Genomic DNA, 22,906 nt, shown 5'->3' with positions numbered 1-22,906 from the left:
TGGCAAATGGCGTGCGTTTGAGGACTGGTGTGCGGCAGCAGGTGTGGTGGCTTTTCAGAGCCCCATCCCCACTGTTTTGACTTTTTTACAGAAGCTGCTGGATAAAGGTTTGGCTTTTTCCACAGTCAAGGTCTATCTGGCTGCCATATCGGCGTGTCATATAGGTTTTGGGGACAAAACGGTGGGCCAGCACCCGCTCGTTTGTCAGTTTATGAGGGGCGCACGTCGTCTCCGCCCAGTCTCCAGGAGCCTAACCGCTCCATGGGATTTACCTGTAGTGCTTGATGCGCTGTCGCGCCCACCTTTTGAGCCACTGCAGCAAGCTGAGTTGAAAATGTTGTCATTTAAGACGGCTTTGCTGCTTGCGTTGGTTTCAGCCAAGCGTGTGGGTGACATCCAGGCATTGTCAGTTAACCCAGCCTGTATGCAGTTTCTGATGGGGAATTCTAGGGTTCTGCTTAAGCCTAACCCTGCGTTTGTGCCGAAGGTCTACAACCCGGGCCGGTTATCGCCCCATCGAACTGTCGGCCTTCTACCCGCCGCCTTTCTCGTCGCAGGAGCACGAGCGGCTTCACGCTCTCTGCCCGGTTCGGGCGTTACGCATTTATGTGGATAGAACAGCTGGATTCAGGAAATCTGAGCAGCTGTTTGTCTCATGGGCCCCACCCCACAGGGGGAAGCCCCTCACTAAGCAGAGATTGTCCCACTGGATTACGGGCGCCATTGCAATGGCATATGGCAGCAGTGGGTTACAACCCCCTACAGGCTTGCGTGCTCATTCCACTCGTGGGATGGCTGCATCCTGGGCTCTGTTTGGGGGCGCTTCTGTGGAAGACATCTGTGCGGCCGCCAACTGGGCGACACCGCATACTTTCGCTAGATTTTACAATTTGGATGTCACTGCTCCCTCACTGTCTCACACAGTGTTGAGCGTGGGCACCGTGTCTGTGTGAACTCTTAAAGGGTCTTCGAGGTAAGCCTGTCTGGCAATACGGGAGTCTCTATATCCCATAGTGAGATACCGAAACGAATGTTGAAAGAGAACTTTAGGTTAAGAAATTAACCCCGGTTCTCTGAAACATGAGTGAGGTATCTCACCAGACCACCCTCCTTGCCTGGAGCGAGGAAGAGGTGCGCTTACCTAGACTAAAAAGAGATGGTCACGTCAAGCTTTTATAGCGGGAGGAAGCCCCTCCCTTACGGAGCAGACGTGACCTCTGCGTGCCAGTCAGGACTGGCGTAATGAAAAAGGGCTTCTGGGGACAGCGTCTGGGGGCGTGTCCCATAGTGAGATACCTCACTCATGTTTCAGAGAACCGGGGTTAATTTCTTAACCTAAAGATCAGTGGTATTAGATCCAGTCTTTTATCTCAACGAAATGTTGATCTTAACAGACCTGAACCTCTGCTTTTACCCAAGAAAACACCGGACAGTTTTGTCCTGGTTGGTGCAAAGATGCTTGGTCGAGTTTTCCCCCACTTAAAGCCCCCAACCTGCCTTTTAGATCCGATTCCCACATCACTTTTAAAAACATTTTATGGTTTCTTGAGCCTGAGCGTTTAAACATAGTAAATTACTCCGAGACGGGAGTCTTCCCTGCTACCTTTACAACAGCGGTGGTGAGGCCCCTTCTGAAGAAGAGTAATATAGATCCAAACGTTCTTGATAATTACTGACTTGTATCCAACTTACGATTTTTAAGCAAAATGACAGAAAACGCTGGTTTTATTCTACTGCACGAGTTTTTGAATTAACCCAATATTTGAGAAAAATATCAGTCTGGTTTTAGGACAAACCACAGTACTGAGACGGCCCTTTTAAAGATGGTTAAGGACCTTAGATTTAACTCAGACTCACAGAAACCTTTCTGTTCTGGTTCTACTGGATCTTAGTGCAGTAGATCACCAGATTAAGTAAGACTCATAAGTCTAGTGGGCCTCTCGGGTACTGCTCTGAAAGGGTTTTATTGCTATCTGGGCGGACAATTTTTTGTAAATATGGATACTTGCTCCTCAGGAATTCATTAAATAAAATGTGGGATTCCCCAAGGATCAATTTTAGGACTTTATAATCTGTACATGTTTTCTCTTTGGGATGTCGCAACATTGATTTTCTTTATTTTATTTTAATTTTATTCAACCTTATTACTTTTTTAGAACATTATTTTATGAAGTCCTTTATGTGTATTTTTATTATTGCTGCTCTGAGTTGTTGTTATTGTTTCTTGAGGTTATTTAATCTTTGTTTTAACTCCAGTGTTTTCCTCATGGGGATCCTCCATGCAGGGGGTTTTGCCTGCTAGGTCTGGGGGTTGTTGCCGTGGTGATCGCCATTGTTTGGGTGACTGGGGTCCTGCACCGCAGCTTTAAAAAAAAAAAAAAAAAAAAAAAATTACTACTACTACAATATTGAATTTCCCTTTGGGATTAATAAAGTATTTTTCATTTCATTTCATTCATTTCATTCATTCATTTATGGCTGTGGTGCAGTAGGAACACCTTTAAAATTGATCTTTTCTTACTAGTTTTTGTTTCTTTTACTTGTAAAATCTAAATATATACCTTTTTATTTTTAAACTTTTTCTTAGTATAAGATTAATTTTTACTGAGTTTTATTATTATTTATTTCTGTGGATTTCACAAAACATTAAACAGTAAAATTTTGTACACCCAAACATCAACGTCAAAGTAGAAAATCTATCACATTTCCATTAATTTATGTCCTTTTTAAATATATTATGTTTTTTTTATGTGTAACTTTGTTTCCCACCACTATTTTCAAAATTTTAAAGTTGTCATAACCAGGACTATCTGACGAGCTGACAGTAAAACATATCACACATCATCTGCATCACTGAAGCATTCAACCAATCAAAGAAGAGCTGTGATGTCACAGAAGTGCTGCAGCTGCCTCTCTCTCTGCAAGATTATGAGGTCATGTAACATGGTGACACTCTGTCTTGCCAACCCAAGTCGGTCAAAGTTTCTAATCAGTATGCATTGCTTTAAAATTTAAACCATCATGCATCACATCAGGTTAGTGTTTCACGCATCAAGTGTAAAAACTGCTGTTCAGTGATACACACTGCTGACCAAGAAAAAAAAGGTTTCCATCTGGATTTTACTTGGTAAATAGGTTCGAGCCTCCTATTGGATAATTTCTGTGTGTAATTATTACAAGCTGGCAGCAAGTTATTTAACCCAACTGATGCAATGAGCAGCTTCTCCTTTCTTAAACAACCATGTGGCAAGACACATCCTGTGGTCGTGGAAAAGATTTTATTCTGTTTTATTTTATTCTGTCAATTCATTGGCATCAAGCAAAAAAAAAACATCTAAGGAGATGCAGAAACTACTAAAACTGGGTTTAAAACTGCCCATCGCATTACTAAGAAGTGGAAGGCTAGTAGGGAACTGTCATCTTGCTAGAATGAGCCATTTATGCCTTCACGCCATATATATTACATATATATTACATACTATATTACAACTGCCATATTTGAGTCACTATTCTACTATGGTATGACTGAATAGACAAACAACTCTGTGTGTGTAAAGTGAGAACACCTTCAGCTTTAAAACAGCAGTGCTGGCTTTGTTTGATAGGTGCTAGAGGCCCGTTTGGAATAATTAACACCTCAAAAGTTACACTGAAGAAGACAGTACACATGTAAACAATTTTGAATGTGTGTCAGCCAACGTCATTCACAACTGCGCTTGACATTGTAAGTAATTTCTACAGGACTTATCAATGTCAGCTACTTCTTCAATCTGTTGGTAATACATGGCATGTATCCTTTTCCATGCTGGGTTTCAAATGCCTGCTGAACTGCTAAGTGAATGCCTTATCCTGATGTTCTCCTGGATCTTCATTGTTTTATCTTAGAAAGTGGCTCTGATGTTAACCAACCCCCAGCCTTCTTCCTTCCACTTAATGTACAATCTCATGGGTTGCTTGACTTGGTAAAACCCATGCATTGTGAAGAGCTTTCTGATCTTATCTAAAAAATAATAATAATAAAAAAACACAAAACAAAAAATAAAACAAAAAACGTGTATTCTAAAAAGACAAACAAGAAGAAGAAGAACAAGAAGAAGAACAACAAAACCGACAGAATATTTGATGATTATCTGGTGCTGCTTTATTTTATTAACACCGGAAGTCGTGCATTTAGTTCCGGCTGACTTGACACTGGTGTGGAAAAGATGGCTGCTTCGGCGGCAACAGCGAGTTCTTCCCCCGGTTTGTGTCCAAATTACGCCGTGATTTGCTCTTTCTTGGAGCGGTACGGAGTGTTGTTGGACTTACCGGAGCTCAGTTTCCCTCAGCTGGAGAGATACTTGCAGGACACATCCTCAGGTATGCCACAAAAACATGCAGCTGCTCGAGGGGAGGAGGAGAGGCTTCACCATTGCATTAATGATAATGGGACCGTGCTAACGTGCTAGGTGCTAATGTTAGCTGGTTGTGTGTTATTGTGTTTTTTTTTTTTAACCTTCGCATTTAGTTAAATTCAAGCTAACCGTGTCTCAGATTTGCCGTTCGAATGGGAAAATTCATCTGCGCAAAATATTATGACATTTAAAGTGTGAAAACGCCGAATTATTCGATGTTTTCTGCCACTTTTCAGCTTTTGAATTGAGCTTAATTTTTCCAGTCTTTATCTACTGCTGCTCCTCGTAAAACAACACATACATAACAGGCAACACTGTTTGTGAGTCCGTTAACGTCATGATGGTTCATATAACACAACGTGTATTCATTGTGCATTTATATTAATTGCGGGCAAACATGTCAGTGTGTGAAACGGGCTGGAATTTGTACACTTTATTTACTGTTAAATATTTCGCCCGATGGTGGTTAGCTCAGCTTCTACCAAGTTACCCACAATAGTGTAGAAAATCCGGCTAGAGCTTTCAAAATTAAACGTTGCTATTAATGAAACCTTGTCATAGATATTGTATTTATTCTTAATGATGACACAAATAATAGTTAATTGATACATTTGTGTGTTATTTTAAGATATCTCTCACATAAACCCTCTCAAATAAATCCCCTAGAGCGTTTTTTTGTGTGTAAAATTGTTGTACTTCCGGTGGTCATGCTTTTTGTAGTTAGCTTGGTGTCTTTTCTTCTTCGACTGCGTGAATTTGCGCACGCGCCCTTCTGAAGTGTTCCTGATTGTGTTTTAATTTTGCCTCTCATTACCATGTGCTGTCACCTCGTGTATTTAAACAACCCAGTGGTAATAGGATTTGTTGATTAATCTAGTATATTTTTAAAGGGAAAAATACAAAAGTGGTGGCAACAACCCTAAAACGTTTCTTTTATCTTTTCGATTTATGTAATGTTAATTCATAATTCATTCATAAAACTCATGTATTGTGTGCAATGTGTCAAAAAGGCAATGAATCATTCCAGTGTATGTTTATGTACAGTGAGCATTAAAATCAACATTGACAGGTAGTAACAGTATATATTGTTAGTAGTGTTATACAGTATAATATTAAAGCCAAACCTAATAATAACAGCAACAATAATGTTCATATTATTATTATTATTATTATTATTATTATTATTATTATTATTATTATCATAATTAATAATAATAATAATAATAATTTATAATAATAATAATTTCATTTATATTTGTTTTGGCATGTTATAATGCAGTAGGAAAAAAACTTTAGGAAAATATAGTGGTTATAATGGTTGTATAAAACTGGTGTTAAAGATAAAAGGATCAAATGAACCCAGTGGAGAAAAAATAATTAGGAAAAAATAAAAATAATTAGTGATGTTACGCTTTGATGTTACGCGAATGGCTTGACTTTGCATCGATCTTTCAAAGCAGAAGTGTCATAGACGTCTTGGTGCCTCGCTTCGCTGTGCGTCAGGTCACGTGACTTTCCAAATTAAACTTCATGACGTCACACCACGTGTCGCCTATCGCCGACCATATGCACCAATTTTAATTCAGGGCAGGGTTATCAGTGCTTATAAACAGGCACAAACCATCCAAACTTAGTGGGTGCATGAGAGGAGGAGTTCTTGCATGCATATTCCTGTTGATTCATTGAGTAACAAACGGGGAAAGTGAGGTTTAGGTAAGATCATACCTTCATACATACAAGTTAACATACATTTACATGCATACAGTTAACATACAAACAATATAGTTAAATAAATAAAAAAAAAATCTGATTATCAAGAGGAGCCTTATACCTATAAAGCTCCCTTTGGCAAAGCAAATTTGTTCGGCACAGCATCGCAGCCAGACCATCATTCTGTAAGCCACAATCCTGGACAGGACAAGTAAAATAAGTAAAAAAAAAAAAAAAATAAGGGCATCTGTTGGTTTGGTGTCATCAGGAGACACGGCAACATAAAGCTGTGTGTCATCAGCTTAGCTGTGGAAGTTTATGCTGTCTTCTGATGACATCACCCAGAGGCAGCATATGTTTAAAAGCACCAGGCCCAGAATTGAGCCCTGTGGGACACCATAGGTTTGACGCTCTGACTAAACTAATTTTCTGAATCAATTTGATTCGATCCACAACAGCCTATTTCGATTTGATTTAATTTGATTTGATATCAATTTATTTACAGCTAGTTGTGTAGCACCACCTATTTTTCTTGAATATTACAGACATTCCCAGAAAACTGTTTTTATAAAACACTGAGTGCATTTCTTGACAATCAAAATCAGTTATCTCGGAGTAATCGGATTACAGTATTAATCTGATCTGACACATTTACATTCATCTCTGAAATAATAATACATTGTTTCCCCAGATTCACGGCCACAAATGCTGTGATGAAGCAAAACACAACATAAAACAAGTTAAACTTTTTAAATATCTGATGAAATTTCAGATCTCAGATATTGTGTTGATGTTAATAAAACATACAAAGAATACTGGATCCATTTAAAGCCATAATACGACTTAGAAATTCCTAAAGTGACTTAGATTCAGCTTGTTCAGCTGTGCGCATTTCCGTAACGACTGCGACCAACGACACATGGGACGGGATAAACAGTCGCGACCCCAGCATTGTTGTGCATCACACCCTGAGATCGCTTTTATTCAAGAATTTTGATTGGTTATGATATTGGAGGGAATTTTCAACATTTTCAAACCAGTCCGTGACAAAGTATGACGGATGAAGATTTAGAAGATTTTGCACAAACTGACAGAAATCTTGCTGTTTATTGTACAAAAGAGAAAAAAAACATTGGGTTCATCCGAGTCTACAAAATAGGTAACAGCATTGTGAATTTCATCATTTGATGGACCTCAAGGCTGATCCAGATAAATCCAGAACCTACGTTCGGACAAATTCACCCTGGCTCCCCACGGCTGCCTTTTTATTTACATCTCTATAAGCTTTGTGTGAAGTATTGTAAAGCGTGGGAAAGTCAGACACAGCTAAAATGATCTATTCTTCCATGTTGAAGGTGTTTGCACACTGCACCGTCTAGCCTGCTGTCATTGGTCAGTAAATAAAGGCCCTCGCTCATTGGTTGTAGTTCCATGCGACAATGACAAAAATGGAATATTTTTCTATTTTCTTGTGTCACGTCGTAAGCCCCTGTGTGCATGTATACATTAACAAGTCCAACATTTCACATGCACATGGATTACGATATGTGTGTGGTGAAATGCGGTTTTAGCATTAGCTGCTAATATGAGAGCCTGCGGTCTTAGCATTAGCTGCTAATATGAGAGCCTGCGGTCTTAGCATTAGCTGCTAATATGAGAGCCTGCGGTCTTAGCATTAGCTGCTAATATGAGAGCCTGCGGTCTTAGCATTAGCTGCTAATATGAGAGCCTGCAGTCTTAGCATTAGCTGCTAATATGAGAGCCTGCAGTCTTAGCATTAGCTGCTAATATGAGAGCCTGCAGTCTTAGCATTAGCTGCTAATATGAGAGTCTACGGTCCTAGCATTAGCTGCTAATATGAGAGCCTGCGGTCTTAGCGTAATAAGCTGCAAAATACTTTCCAGGTGAACGTAGTCCACTTTGGTGAATGAAAACGTCGAAATAGGAAATCTCGGCAAGAGAAGCTGATTTTGGATGGAGGCGACGCAGGAGGAAACCAGTTGTGTGTGTATATATGTTAAGATCACGCTGAGCCTCTGTAAGTCACGTGACAGTAGGGTCACTTTAGCAGAAAAGAGGACATATAAAAAAATTGATCTACCAAGTTGTATGAATCAATATTGGATTTATTTTATTTGAATCGATTCAAATCGATAAAATGTTTTTTTTTTGTTGTTTTTTTTTTTTTTAACCCAGCCCTATCATCAATAATTATACAAAAAAACTCTTAACCACGGAGATAGGATTTAAACCAGTTAAAAACTGTGCCTGACTGTCTAATCTCCATGAGTCTGTTTAAAAGAATGGAGTGCTCCACGGTGTCAAAGGCCATACTGAGGTAAAAAATAACCAACACAGTTCTTTTGGTCCATGTTGGTTCTGACGTTGTTTAAAATCTTGACCAGTGCTGTCTCTGTACTGGGTCGCTCTCTAAAACCAGACTGGAATTTTTCAAATATACGATGAGTTGACATAAAATCATTCAGCTGTTTAAAAACAATTTTCTCTAAAATTTTGCTTAGAAATGGGAGATTGAACACGGGTCCATAGTTGCTAAAGATTGATGCATCCTTATTGCTCTTCTTTCGGAGGGGTCTAACTGCAGCTCTCTTAAGAGAGCCCGAAGTTCCCCAATAAGGAGCCACAAACTGATTTAAAAAAGGGAAGCAGGGATGGGATCTAAAATGAATGTGTTTGTATTTAGTTTTAAAATAGTTTATTTACCATCTCATCATCAACGCCAACACCTAAGCATGTCTGTGTGTGTCCTTATAGCTTGTTATGCTAAACAAGAACATATTTCTTATCTGCCATCTGCAGGATGTCGTGGGAATTAATCAGAAAAGAGTTGAGGAGTATGTAACAGCCTTTATCCTCCATCACTAGTGAATATTAATCACATTCTTAAAATAAATAAGTGTCTAAATCATGGCAGGAGTCTGCAATGAGAGATGTGTGTGTGTGTGTGTGTTACTGCATTGTCGAACAATGTAAAAACTTACAGTAAGGGTAATAACTGTGTTGTGACACATCTGTGGAGATATTTTAATTATTTCTGTTTCCTTTAATAAAAAAAGTGTTAAGCAAGGGCCACATAAATTTATTATTTATGATTTACTATATAAGATTATTATTATTATTGACTGTTGTTTGCAGAGCCGCAGTAATTAGTAGCAAGTTGTAATAGAGCTCTAAAGAATAAAATGTACGCAATTTTTTAATTTCTGAAATGTGATAACAACCCAAATAGCATCAATTTCCCACTGATCTCTTCAAATTTCTAGACAAAATAATTAATGACACATTAATTAATGGGAATTTAAGAATTTAATCTACAACAGCTTCTGTGATCCATCAGTCTGGTCTGGTCCGGTCCGGAGTTCAGATAGGTGTTGAATCATTCTACATGAATTCCAGGGTCCTCGTTTATCAACCATGCTTGTGTGTATTTAGTGTGTGTGAACATTTCCACGCAAACTGTGGAATTTACCATCCTGTACTTCTACTTAAAAATGTTTTTAATAGACCCGGCTCTGACCAGTCACACACAGGATCTAGTGGTAGAACAGGGAAACTGTGAAATCTCTGCTGGTGTCACAGCAGGAAGTCTCACACAAATTATTTATCTCGTAGAATTAATAATTACTCTGTTATCGTGTTCCTTTTTGTAAATACCTGTGTGCCTTAAATAGTTTTAAAACTTACAAGATACACCTGTGACAGACAGGTGAAAACTTATCACTGATCTGGAGATTTTTAAAGATGATTCATACTCTGCTGTGAGTTGGGTAGAAACCATCCTGGTAAAGATCACAGTGAGTTTTTGGTCACTGACGTGAGGTAGGAGACGGTCAGATGTTTCCTGACCATCACTGAGCTGGATTATACCTTCCACGTTGGAGACTGTCTTTCTTTTTCTCTGGGCTAAATAGATATACTCTCATGAACAAACCAACATGAAGCTAAAAAAAATGGGAAAGGTCTGCAGTGATGCTGCGAGTGTGAAGTTATGTTGCCTTTATTTCTACAAAGATTTAAAACCAACCAGGTTAACCAAAGAATAAAAGTACAACATACAAAGGCAAGGCAGTTTATTTGTATAGCACATTTCATGTACAGGACAATTCAAAGTGCTTTACATACAACAAAGGCATTACATATATTTAGAAATAGTAAAAGGCATCAACACATAATCACAATAAAATAATAAATTACATTAAAATGATTAAAAGCAAGATAAGTTAAAAAAAAAGTTAACATGCAGATTTAATGCATAGGCGCATGAGAAAAGAAATGTTTTTAACCTGGATTTAAAAATGTCTACATTTGGGGAAAATTTAATCTCCACTGGAAGTTTGTTCCACTTGTTTGCAGCAAAACAGCTAAATGCTGCTTCTCCATGTTTAGACTCTGGTCTGGACTAGTTGACCAGAGTCTTTGGATCTAAGAGCTCTGCTAGGTTTATATTCTCTGAACATATCACAGATGCATTTTGGGATTTGTAAACCATCAGAAGGGTTTTAAAATCTATTCTGTGACTGACTGGAAGCCAGTGTAAAGATTTCAAAACTGGTGTGATGTGTTCAGATCTCTTAGTCCTGGTTAAAACTCTAGCAGCAGCGTTTTGGATGAGCTGCAGATGTTTAATGCTCTTTTTAGGAAGTCCTGTTAAAAGACCATTACAGTAATCCAGTCTACTGGAGATGAATGCATGGATGAGTTTCTCTTGGTCTTTCTGGGAGACTAAACTTTTAATTCTGTTGATGTTTCTGAGCTGGTAAAAAGCTTCTTAGTGAAGCTTTGATATGGCTGCTGAAAGTCAGGTCTGAGTCTATCAACACTCCAAGGTTACAAACTTGGTCGGTGATTTTAAGAGCCCGAGTCTCCAGGTGTTTACCAATGCTGACCCTCTTCTCTTTGCTACCAAACAGATCAGAGGTGGAAGCTCTGTCCTCATCTAATTGCAGATACATATAATCTGTATCTAATATTTCTTTTTTTCCTCTCTTTTCATTAGATTGATATCAAGCGATTTAACTTTTTTTAAATTTCAGTTTATCATTTCAGATGATTGTTGACTAATAATCATCTCTTGCTCTTGTTTATGATTGTATAAATGCATATTGAGTGTATCAATCCAAAGTACATCAATATAAAACTAAGCAAATAATACAGTAACATAACAATTAATTCATGGTATTCCAACAACAAAACAAAGACAGGACTAATTGGAATCTACATTATGTTCCCATCCTGCATTTGTTCAGTGTATCATTTCTAAAGAGTCTTAAAATTGATTGTCATTTTACATGATTTCATTTTATTCTCATGCTTGGAAAAAAAAATATTTTTTGTTCTTACATACATGATAAATTTAATTCATATGATACTTTAGTTGATAAACGAGGGGCCAAGTATTTATTAACTCAAGCTACGGTTATAAGTGATGGAAACATTAAGCTGGAGTATATTATTATATTAATAATTATAATATTATTATTATATTATTATATATATTCTTGCTCTAGGCTGCAGGAGCAAATACAGCCCTGTGATAGGTTTTAAATCTCACATGAAGATGCCAACCTGCTGATGAAATTGACTGAATTGATCAATTTTTCTAGTCTGAAAGGCTGCTAGCAGCATGTCGTCAGTGCTGCTTTGTTGAAATTACTTCTAGGGTAATTTAAAAACTTCAGTTACTTTTTTTGTCTTTTTCTTAGAAAGTTAAGTCCATTAGAAATTGATCCATTACAGCATGAAGGAAAGCCAGATATATTTCTTTATGGTGGTGGTCTGCAGGGTGTCTTCAGGAGCACAGTAACCACACTCCTAGCAGTAGGAAAGGAGTCCGTGCTAAGGTTTAGTTGAAGTTAAAAAGCTTCATATCTGCAGTATTTTTTTTTTTTTTTTTTTGCAAAAAAAAGGTAAAAATGTTCTTTTTGATGTCTCCTCAGTTCCAAAGCTGCTTGTTGATCTTCACGTCAAGCTGCTGAGGAAGATCGGCAAGTCGGTGTCAGCAGACAGATGGGAGAAGTATCTAGTCAAGGTAAATGATCAGTATTGATAATGTTGTTTATTTGTCCTCTTCATGACAGTGCAGCAAGTTTCAAACACAACATGTGACATTTTATGAAGATTTCTTTAAACGATGCATAGTCACTGGTAGGGCTGGGTATCGACACCAGTCTCCTGATTCGAATCACAACCGCCTATTTCGATTGGATTTCCATTAAATTTGATTTGATATCAACTCATTTACAGCTAGTTGTGTAACACCACCTATTTTTCTTGAATATTACAGACATTCTCATAGCTGTTTATAAAACACTGAGTGTATTTCTTGACAATCAAAATCAGTTATCTGGGAGTAATCAGATTACTGTATTAATCTGATCTGACACATCTACATTAATTTTTGAAATACCAACAACAGATGTTTCCCCAGATTTACAACCACAAACACTGTGATGGAGCAAAACAAAACACAACAGAAGTGAAGTGAAATTTTTTAAATGTCCTGATGAAAGTTCAGATCTCAGATAACGTGTTGATGTTAATAAAACATACAAAGAATATTGGATCCATTTAAACACGTAATACGATTCAGAAATTCCTTCAGTGACGTAGAGTTAGCTTGTTTAGCTGTGCGCGTTGCCATGGCAACGGCGACGCTATCTGCATAAAACCGGAGCAGGAAAAATACTCCATGTGCTCCTCACTGGAGCAAGATGCTTCCATCTTCACTGCGTGGGAGAATCTAGAAAACTCTCATATTTTTGTCTGATTTTCAGCTGGTTGATGAGTTTTCCGACACGTGCACTGTGTATGTGCGCGTGTGTTTGTGTGTGCTCCCTACTATGGACACAGAGAGCATTTATGACATGCTGTCATGTAAATGAGATAAATCAGATCAGCATCAGATTGTTTACTGTTGATAAAAGGACGAAGTGGAAACTTGCAGGGGTGTCAAACTCCGGGGCTGGTATCCTGCAGGTTGTCATTGTTTTCCTGATCTAACTCATCTGAATAAAATCAAATGGATCCAACAGCTTCTTTTCAGCTTCTTCACAATAACCCATCAATTTCAGTCAGGTGTGTTAGATCAGGGAAACAATGAAAACCTGCAGGATACCGGCTCTTAAGGACCGGAGTTTGACACCCCTGCTGTAAGAGGAAATATTACTTTAGATGTCCGTGTTGGATTTATTTTGAAGTACATACGTGCGTCGTGACATCACTTCCTGTTATGCATTGTGGTGGCGCCCGCAGTCGTAGCGATAGCTGCTAATATGAGAGCCTGCGGTCTTAACGTTGGCTTCTAATGTGAGCGGTAATACTTTGCTAAATACTTTATAGTAGAATGTAATGCACACTGTGGAAACAAACATCTGAATGTGACATCATCTCGGCAAGAGAAGCTGATTTTGGACAAAGGCGACAGGAAACCAGTTGTGTATATTTGCTAAGATCTCACCGAGTGTCGGTGAGTCACGTTACCAGAAAAGAGGACACATAAAAAAATTGATCTATCGATATTGTATCTATTTAATTTGAATCAATTCAAATTAATAAATCTTTTTTTTTTATTTTTTAAACCCAGCCCTATAGTCACTGGAGTTAGGCATCGGCTGCTAGATGCCTTCTCCTGCTAACAAGATGTTAGTGGGAGAAGGTCTTTTTATCCACTTTCATTTGAAGCTGTTAAAAAAATCTGTTTAATGTCCAAAATCAATTTAAATGATCGTTTTACATAAGAGCTACATTTCTTATTTCATTTGCAGGTTTGCCAAGAGTTCAACACAACCTGGGCATGGGAACTGGAAGAAAAAGGTTACAAGGAGATGTCGATGGAGTGCAAGACGGGGATACTTAAAGTAAGCTGCCTGGAGAAAAGCAGTTATATCCAGTTTTGGGGGGAAAAAAAGTTTCAAATCTAGGTTGTCATTGTGGCTTTTTAGCTGTGTGAATTTAGTTGCACTGTTAGCTTTACCAGGAGCTTCTAAAAACCAGTTTGTGCCTCTTCTTGCTCCAGTATTTGTGCGAGTGTCAGTTTGATGAAAACGTGAAGTTCAAAACTGCCATCAACGATGAGGACCCGGATAAAATGCGCCTGCAGCCGATTGGCCGGGACAAAGACGGACAGATGTACTGGTTTCAGCTGGACCAAGATGATAATGTGCGTGTTTATGTGGAGGAGCAGGATGACTTGGACGGGTCATCGTGGAAGTGCATTGTCAGGTAAGCAGACAGGTGTTTTCAGACAGTGATGTGAAAGCAGGTGCATTTTATGGGGTGGGAAACCCCACGTTGCCTCTGATGTGCTCATTTGTGTGTGAGTGTCGTAACACTACAAAAATAACTTGAAAACTTCCGAAGAAATTTTGATGGGTGCCAATGCAGCTTCTGCCCCCACCCCAGTGTGGCAGCCATTTTTACCAAGATGAATCTCCTCTGGCGACAGCAAAGGTCCTAAATGAGTGTGAGGGAGGGGCTGCAGACAGACACTGAAGGTCCATTTATGCTCAACACAGAAGATGGATATGCAGAAGATGGACATGCGTCTTTTACGTTTCCATGGGTAATAAGTCAGTTCATCTACAAGTGGGCAGTACCGAGTTCAGAGTTCACTTCTGCGTTTTGTTTCCGGTTGGTGGCGGTGATGCACCGTAATGTTTTTTACCACCGCCCAAAAACACCAAAAGGAGAAGAAAACCACAAAGAAGAAGCAGTTTCTCTCCACTTCTTCATCTGTGTCTTGTTCTTCTGGTGCTTTTTATGTGGCGGTTATGTGTCATTTTCTTCCTGGTCCTCTTCTTCTCTGGGTTGTTCCTTTCGCTGGATGCATGTTCGCTAAACACTGCCCCTGCGATTTCCGGTGGTATTGCTCCGTCGTCTTCGGTGAGTTACAGATAGCTAAGTTTCCTGAAAACAAACCAAATTGCGGGTGTAACTGACGCAGAAGACGAACGAAACTGTCCGTCAGTCTGCGTCGAGCATAAATGGGCCCTGACATGTGGACACACCTACATTATGATGTGTGTGTGTGTGAGAGGGAATGAGAGAAGAGGTGTGTGTTTGTATAAAAACACTAAATCACTGACATCCATTATAAACCAATAAAAACTAAATAGTTCATTAAAAAGCATCCTGTTGCTCTGAATCACTATATATTACTGTATCTGGGGAGGTGTGTGTGTGTGATTCTAATCTTACACACAAAACACACATATGTTAGACGCATTTGTTTCGGTCACACTTCCTTCTTACACATCTGCATGTTCATAATCAGAAATAAAGCTGATGAGGTTTATGTATTATATCAGGTGACATGGAGGAGCACAATGAAGTGCTGAATATGCATAGGTACTGCCTATTCCCTGTTTTTTAAAGAACATTTTAAAAATCAATTTCTTTTCTCATTTTAGAGACAGGAACGACTTGGCTGAAGTTGTTGCTCTGTTGAAGACACAAATTGACCCTGAGCTTCTGAAAAAAGAACAGGAAAGCAAAGCTGACGGTGAAGAGGACAAAGAAAAAGAAGGTAAAAAATAAAATGCCGACTTCAGTTTTGTTCTGTTTAAACCTTTTCTTTTTAGTTTATTTGTTTTAAGACAGATTCTCAGTTATCATGCAGAGCAGGAGACTGTTGACATATTAAGGGGGTTTTAGGTTAAACTTTTCTTTACAAGAGAGATATTTTCTGCCTCCTGTCTGAAATGACAAACCCAGAATAAATAAAGTATATCTTCACAACTACAAGGGCTGTACTTTTAATCTTGGTTTCTACAGAAAGTTGAGATGTATGATATTACTACAGAAGTGTCAGAATCAAGATAGATGTTACTGTGTCAGAGTAAATTCACTTGGAACAAGGTGGAAAATGTAAATGTTATCTAAAAGAAAACCACATTACTTTCAGCGAAAATCAGATGATAGCTCAATTAATCTAGGAATGAGTAAAGTAATCTGATGAGGAACTGTGCTACAGTAGAAGTAAAAAAGTGAACCTGAGCAGTTTTCCAGGTGGTAAATAGAGGTGTCACACAGGTAAATATCTCAGGAAGCCATCGGCTGATGATGATGATGATGGACACTTCTATCACTGATCAGAGTTAGAAGAATCCAGGGATAGACCCCACATTCACCTTAGAAACACCATGAGGATTCAGAAGTGAAGTCCAAGATAGTCTATAATAGGAGGAGTGAATCCTTCACTATAAAACCTCCTTCATCTCCATGGAAACCAACAGGACCTTCATGGCTAATTTCAAGCAAAGGTAGAGTCATAGGAGAAGACATTAGCAGAGATTTTAGAGCTGGAATCAAGTTTTTCACCATAAAACCATAAAAGTAAGACATGGGATGCATATTTATAAAATTTCTGACCAGCCATGATGGTCGACCTTTATTCGTCAAGATGTGTAAAGTTGAACAAAAATTTGTGTTTGTGTTATTTGTTTTATTTTTTCATTATTATTTTAAAAAATGGCAGGAGCTCTCATGTGTTGGCTATAATTTGGTTCTCTCTGTGCTTCTTTTATTGCATGTTTTGTTCATGTATGTGTTACAGGTGAAGCTAAAAAGACTGAAGATACGTCAGATGAGGACAGAAAAGACTCAAACAAGGCAGCTTGTCCGGTCTCACCAAAGTCAGAAAACAATGAAGCAACACAGAAAGACGAACTGAAGTCAGGAACCCTTGAGGCCACATCATCACTGAACGGCATCGTTGAAGGTAAATCCGAGGCAGAGCTCCACTCAGAAAACACCAGCCCCAAAGCCCCAAACATCAAGGAAGAGCCGATGGAGGTGAAAACATCCTCTGAGACGTCATGTGTCCCAATAAAGGTTGAAAAAGGAGAGGAGGTGAAGAAGAACAGTTCTGAGGAGGTCCAGCAGCAGAAGAATGACCAGCAGGCTAAAATCCCCCTGAAAAAACGAGGGATGAAGTTTAGTGAAGACTTTGAAAAAAACGGGGCCATTACAGTGCAAAATCCATCTGCTTCTAAAGCTGATGGGACTCCTGAGCAGACCCAGAAAGGTCAGAGAGTAAATGATCACGTTAACGGTGACCTTCAGCCTCCAAAAGAAGCTGACGAAGAGCCGACGAATAAAACCGCTGCAGGTAAATCTGTGGACACCAGAGAAAACATTCCAGTTGCTGATGAGGAAGCCTCGAAGGAGGTCCTGAAAGATGCTGCATCACGTCAAGAAGACTCAGTGAAGACGAGAGATGTGCAGGAAGAAAAGGAAACCCACGAGTCTCCCCCACCACCACAAGGACCTTTGAGTAAAGATGTAAATATCGCTGATGAGAAATCCTTAAATCATGAGGAACATGAGAAAATGGAAGAATCCAAACCAGCAGATAGGGAAGAGTCTCGTACGGCGAGCATGACTGTAGTAAAGGGATCTGACAACCCAAGTTTAAATCATGAAGTTAAATCCAAAGAAACTGAGTCAAAACCTTCAGATCATGTACAGATAGAAACATCTGAGTTAGTCCAGAATAAGAAATCAGAGATGACAGGAAGCCTAAAAGATGAGCAAAAGGAAACAAAAGCTCATAAAGAATCAGAGACATCAGACGCTGACATTAAGGAATCGGACCACTCTGCTCTGAAAGAGAAGCTAGACGACGTTGAAACGACGAAGTCCACAGACGAAGACCCTGCTGAGAAATCTGTTGACTCTAATGCTGCTGCGTTACCATGTGGCATTAAAAGAAAAGACGAATCCTCAATCAGCAGCAAAACGGAAGAAACCGTCAGCACCGAGGAGCGTTTGGACCATCCTGATGTTAAAGAAGACAAATCAGAATCATGTAAACCCACTGAAAAAAACAGTAACATTCAGGAGATCATGGAAAGCACAGAAAAACCCACAAACGTGGAGAAAAAAGTCAACTGTGAAGACGGAACGATAAATGATGCAGCCAAGAAAAATTTGTCTGTGTGCAGACCGGTGATGGAAGAGGAAACAGGCGTTAAACACAATCTGACAAAACCACAAGAGGATGACAAAGCTGAGATGAACCCTGAACACAAGAGGACAGAGGAAGCAAGTGCTGGGAGAGATAAACCATTCAGTGTAGTTGAGAAGACAAACGTCTCTAAAGAATCCGATCAGAAACCTGAAAGGACAGAAGAAGAGGGGGAGAAAGTGTCTGATGAGCAGCCTAAGAAAACGACAACAGAGCAGCCAGCAGTAGGAAGTATAACGGATGCTGCTGAGGAAAGTGAAAAGGAGAAAGACAAAAATAATCTTTCAAATGACAAAAGTAATGGAGGAAATTCCACAACAGATACACCGTTGAAAAGCAATGAAGCAAACGAGGAGAAGCCGGCGCAGACGTGGAGCAAAACCTCTGCAGACGTGGAAGAATCTGATGCCGAATCTTCAAAAGGAGCTGAAAAACAGGCGAGCGCGGGGCCAGTCGCTGATCCGCCTGACAAGGTCAGTGAAGACAAAAGTGAAGAGGAGGACTCTTCAAAAACACAGGTAGCAAATGGCGGCGAAGCTCCCCCAGAGGAGAGCCCTCGTCGGAAAAACAAGCCCCAGGTGCATCGGAGGAAAGTTGAGCTTCAGAGAGAGGAGCGACGGGGAGACTCTGAGTCCGACACCAACACCGGGAGATCTCTGCGGAGATCACCGAGGATCTCTAGACCAACCCCGAAGGCCGTGGAGATCCAGGACAAGAAGACGGAAAAGTTGCAGGCTCCACTGCCTCAGAAACAGGAGGACAACAAGAAAGGGAAGGAGGAGGAGGAAGAGGAGGAGGAGGAAGAGGTGGACATGAAGTCGGTCCAAAGGAAGCCCAAAGAGAAGAAGGCAGATCAGGAGGGGCAACCCAAACCAAAGGTAAAGATAATGTTTGATTCATTCATTAAAACATTTTACAACCAAAACATGTTCAGCAAAGTGTTGTTTGTTTTTAGGGAAGAAAAAGACGGAGGGTTCGGTGGTCCAACACGCGAACACGCCGGAAAAAGAAAAACTCAGAGGATGAAGACGACAATAGCGACGAGGTGTCCACTGAGGAGGAGGAGAGCGAGGAAGAGGATGACAGTGATGAGGACTACAAGGTTGAGCGAAGCAGAAAAAGGCGGAACCGGAATCGAGAAAGACGGAGTTCAGACTCATCGACGTCCTCTGATGACGATCTACCTCCAAACGATGACCCCTGCAAACACTGCGGTCTTCCAAATCACCCTGAGCTGGTGGGTAACGCACACGCCGGCTAACCTGAGTTCACAAAGAGCAAGCTAAAGGTTTTACAAAAAAGAGAAAAAGAAACAAAAGAGAACAAGAACTGCTTTATTCACTGGGAAACATATAAGATAATATTTATTTTGTTTTATCCCAATTCCATTTTTTTTTTTTTTTTTTTACTATTTTTAAAACTTTATTTTTAAATACGCATCAGTCTCTCGTGTCAATAGCTTCAGCAACAGCGATTAATATATTTCTTTCCACGGATCTTCTCCAGGACAGCCTCTAGCTGCAGCTCGAACACTCGGGGTGAGTTTGATGGAGGCTGCTCTTGTTTTCTGCCGATGTTTGTCAGTATATTCTCAGTCTGATGCTTCACCAGAGGCAGATGCAGCTTTTTCATGTTTTTCTGGAGCTGTATCGCAAAGAATTTTTGTCGGCCTCTTATCTACTTCTGAGCTTCTGGAGAAGACCTGAGTTCTATCAGTTCAGGTGGCACCACATAGATAGGTGGCTGCAGAGGTCAAAATTCATGAACCTCATCCAGGGGTTTAGGGGTTTTGACATCAAATGATTTGAAGCCAGAATCAAACTTAAGACCAGTTCTTTCCGATTCTACCCAGAAAACTCGGTATCCAGCACCAGAAATCTGTTGCTACATTGGATCCTCCACTGCTGGGTCAGAGCAAAAACGGCTTACGTCAGAGGACGGAGGTGGGGCTAAGAAGACTGCCAGAGTAGCTGAACTTCATGTGTAAAATCCAGAGACTGTAGGATTTAATTTGTTTAATTTAAGAGAAAACAATAAAAGAACTGAGCAGCAGAATTGATGTGAAGCAGCATGAGGAGAACATGAGAAAAAAAAAAAAAGTCCTAAAGTGACAAAATAGCAACATGGAAAAATTAAAAGTAGACTGTTGTGTGTGTTTTTTTTGTTTTTGTTTTTTATTAATCAAAGTTTTTAATTTTCTTTCCCTCTGTGATATGTTTCCTGCTCTTAAAATCTTTTATTACCTTCCGGGTCAGCCGAGCATGCGTGTTTGTACCTGTGCAAAGTTCATTTCCATAATACGCCTTCTCAGGTCGAAACAGCTTCAACAACGAAGAGGCCAGCTGTCTTTTGTCTGTACAGGTTGGTTTTTATAAAGATGTAGGAATGAATGAGCTGCTGTCTGGGCTCTAAGTTGAGCTACTTTTAGCTGTTTTTGAGTCCACAGCCCTGCAGTGGCACCCAGCACATTAAAATTTGAAGACCTTTGAGCTTATTACAGGCCTATTTGCATAGTTGAATAAACAAAGCAGTCGAGCTGGGTTTTACAAAAATTTGAAAAAGACTTAACTTTTTTTTCCCCAGCTTTCTGTAAAAACGAAAACATAAATATCAAATAAACCATTGTTTATTGTGCTTGTGTTTGCTATACTCCAGGTAAAATCAGAGTTGTTGCTGGCATGTTTGGTGACAAGAAGTTATTTTGAGCCACGCTGATTGTCAGCTTAGATGGGTATATTTCTGTATAAGAAAAAATAAATATTTATATTAGAAAAGTCTGGATCTTTGGCTCTAAAGAGGAATTTGAGCAAAAAACACGACATTGCAGAGCTATAAATGTTCTGAAGGACATAGAGATGTTAGAAATGTTTGTTTTAATGGATGTCTTTGCATTAATCAAGCAGTCGGTACAAATGAACTGACCTCTGCTGGGAAGCTTCTTTCCATGTTTTTTTTTTTAAATTTTTTTTATATAGAAGTGTTTTGAAAGCAATTATAAACTACAGCACCAATCAAAAGTCTGGACAGTTTCCCATTAAATCCAATGGGAAAGTGTGTCCAAACATTTGACATGTGGTATCTATAAAATAATGTAGAAACTGTGTTTGAGCACACAAAATGCTCTCTTAAAGATTTTTTCTTGTCTGACAGGGAAAAATCACAGAAATATGTGACGTGATTAAATTGGTTTGCCATCTGCTTTTGTTTTCCAGATCTTACTGTGTGACTCGTGTGATAACGGCTACCACACAGCCTGTCTCAGGCCTCCCCTCATGATCATCCCTGATGGAGAATGGTTCTGCCCACCCTGCCAGCATGTACGTGCCTGTGAGAGCACCAGTAGTAAAACAATATGAGAGTAAATGAGCTCTGAATGAAGCTGACAATGTTTTCGTGATCCCATCTGTAGAAGCAGCTCTGCGACAAACTAGAGGAGCAGCTCCAAAACCTCGATGCATCCTTGAAAAAGAAGGAACGGGCTGAGAGGAGGTGAGAAATGATGTGTTGGTTAAAACTGAGCTGATGATGGGACATTAAGTTGTTGTTCTAGTGGTCTTACTTTTGGGTTAGTAGTTTTCCAGTTTGGGGGTTCACTGTCCTGAGCCTAAAGGTAAACACATGGATAAAATTGATGACACTCTTAACAAACTAATGAAACTAGCCTGGACAAAATGATGATATCCCTCCATAAAGATGTGGAATAATTTGACTGTAGGGATGTTTTAAAGTAAGGTAGTCAGCATTAGAGATGTTTTAAAACTTGTAATCAGTCCGCCCGTTTAAAGAGTGAAGAGCCGTCGCTGTGCTGATTGATATCATGGTGTAGACCAGGGGTGCCAAATATGTCGATCGTTATCTACTAGTCAATCACATGGCATTAAAAGAAAAACATAGAGAACTATGACGTTTGTCATTGATTGACATACAGGGCAGCCCATCTGACAGCTGATTACTTTTTTACACGCGGGTCGCCACCTACGTATGCGCATTTAACCGCATAAACTTCTACACAACTCGAGCAAGCCACTGTGTTGCAAAGCTAGCCTCCAGTATATTTAATCTAAATTTTAGAAAAAGGTATAAAATGAGTGCTGTAGCTGGACCAAGTCAGAAGCCTAAAACCTACCACTTCCATCCCGAATGGGAGGAGGCCTTTTTTCACCATGTCATCTTTTGTGTGTGTCTGCCACTGCAATTCTGAAGAAATGGTGAGTGGCATTTTCGGGCTTCTTATAAAAACTACGCCATCGACATCCCTCTAAAAAGCAACTTGAGAAAGATGAAGGAAGTAAAATCCCAGTTACCCAGACAGCATCTTTTTTTTACATCTGACCACAAAAGCTGATGATCATCTGGAAGCGGTCTTGAGGCTGGCTATCAGCCGCTACTGTCCAGACTGTGCAGCCTCGGCTGGTGTCACTCAGTGCAAGTCCTCAGAGTAAGGTAAGGACAAAAAATGTAGAGTTGTAATGAGCAACATGGGTTCATGCTGTAATGCAAAATACACTAATATGTATTGTAGATGAAATAAAAAAAACTTAATAATAATACTAATATAAAATACACTTGTATGTTTGCATTTTTATTTTAAGTAGATCATTGTGACTTGGTCATCTTATAAGCAGCTCGCCAAAAAGTAGACGTACCATGATGAGTGTCGACCACAGAGCTTAGAACAAATTTGTCTCATGAGATTAGAAACAAAATCATAGACAAGCATGTTAAAGGAAAAGGCTGTAAGGGCATCGCCAAGCAGTTGGATGTTGCTGTGACCAAAGCTGTGCAGATTAATTAGACATTTAAGGTCCTCGGACCT

At 39.6% G+C, this 22,906-nt stretch overlaps 1 protein-coding gene across 2 annotated transcripts in view; it reads left to right on the top strand.

The window, feature by feature from the left end:
- The first annotated feature begins 4,202 nt into the window (after window positions 1–4,202).
- Window positions 4,203–22,906, top strand: part of rsf1b.1 (remodeling and spacing factor 1b, tandem duplicate 1) — a 31,051-nt gene continuing 12,347 nt past the window's right edge. For both annotated transcript variants that reach the window (XM_042007994.1, XM_042007993.1), the window contains exons 1-9: window positions 4,203–4,359; window positions 12,062–12,153; window positions 13,889–13,981; window positions 14,140–14,345; window positions 15,533–15,648; window positions 16,678–18,968; window positions 19,046–19,327; window positions 21,303–21,407; window positions 21,500–21,579. In XM_042007994.1, coding sequence (XP_041863928.1) covers window positions 4,206–4,359; window positions 12,062–12,153; window positions 13,889–13,981; window positions 14,140–14,345; window positions 15,533–15,648; window positions 16,678–18,968; window positions 19,046–19,327; window positions 21,303–21,407; window positions 21,500–21,579 — 3,419 coding nt within the window. In that variant the 5' untranslated portion in view covers window positions 4,203–4,205. The remainder of the gene's footprint in view (window positions 4,360–12,061; window positions 12,154–13,888; window positions 13,982–14,139; window positions 14,346–15,532; window positions 15,649–16,677; window positions 18,969–19,045; window positions 19,328–21,302; window positions 21,408–21,499; window positions 21,580–22,906) is intronic.

Source organism: Melanotaenia boesemani, chromosome 15 (assembly GCF_017639745.1).
Source record: "Melanotaenia boesemani isolate fMelBoe1 chromosome 15, fMelBoe1.pri, whole genome shotgun sequence".
Classification (NCBI taxonomy): domain Eukaryota; kingdom Metazoa; phylum Chordata; class Actinopteri; order Atheriniformes; family Melanotaeniidae; genus Melanotaenia; species Melanotaenia boesemani.
The sequence above is the reverse complement of the archived record's forward strand: the minus strand, read 5'-3'. Positions and strand labels throughout refer to the sequence as shown.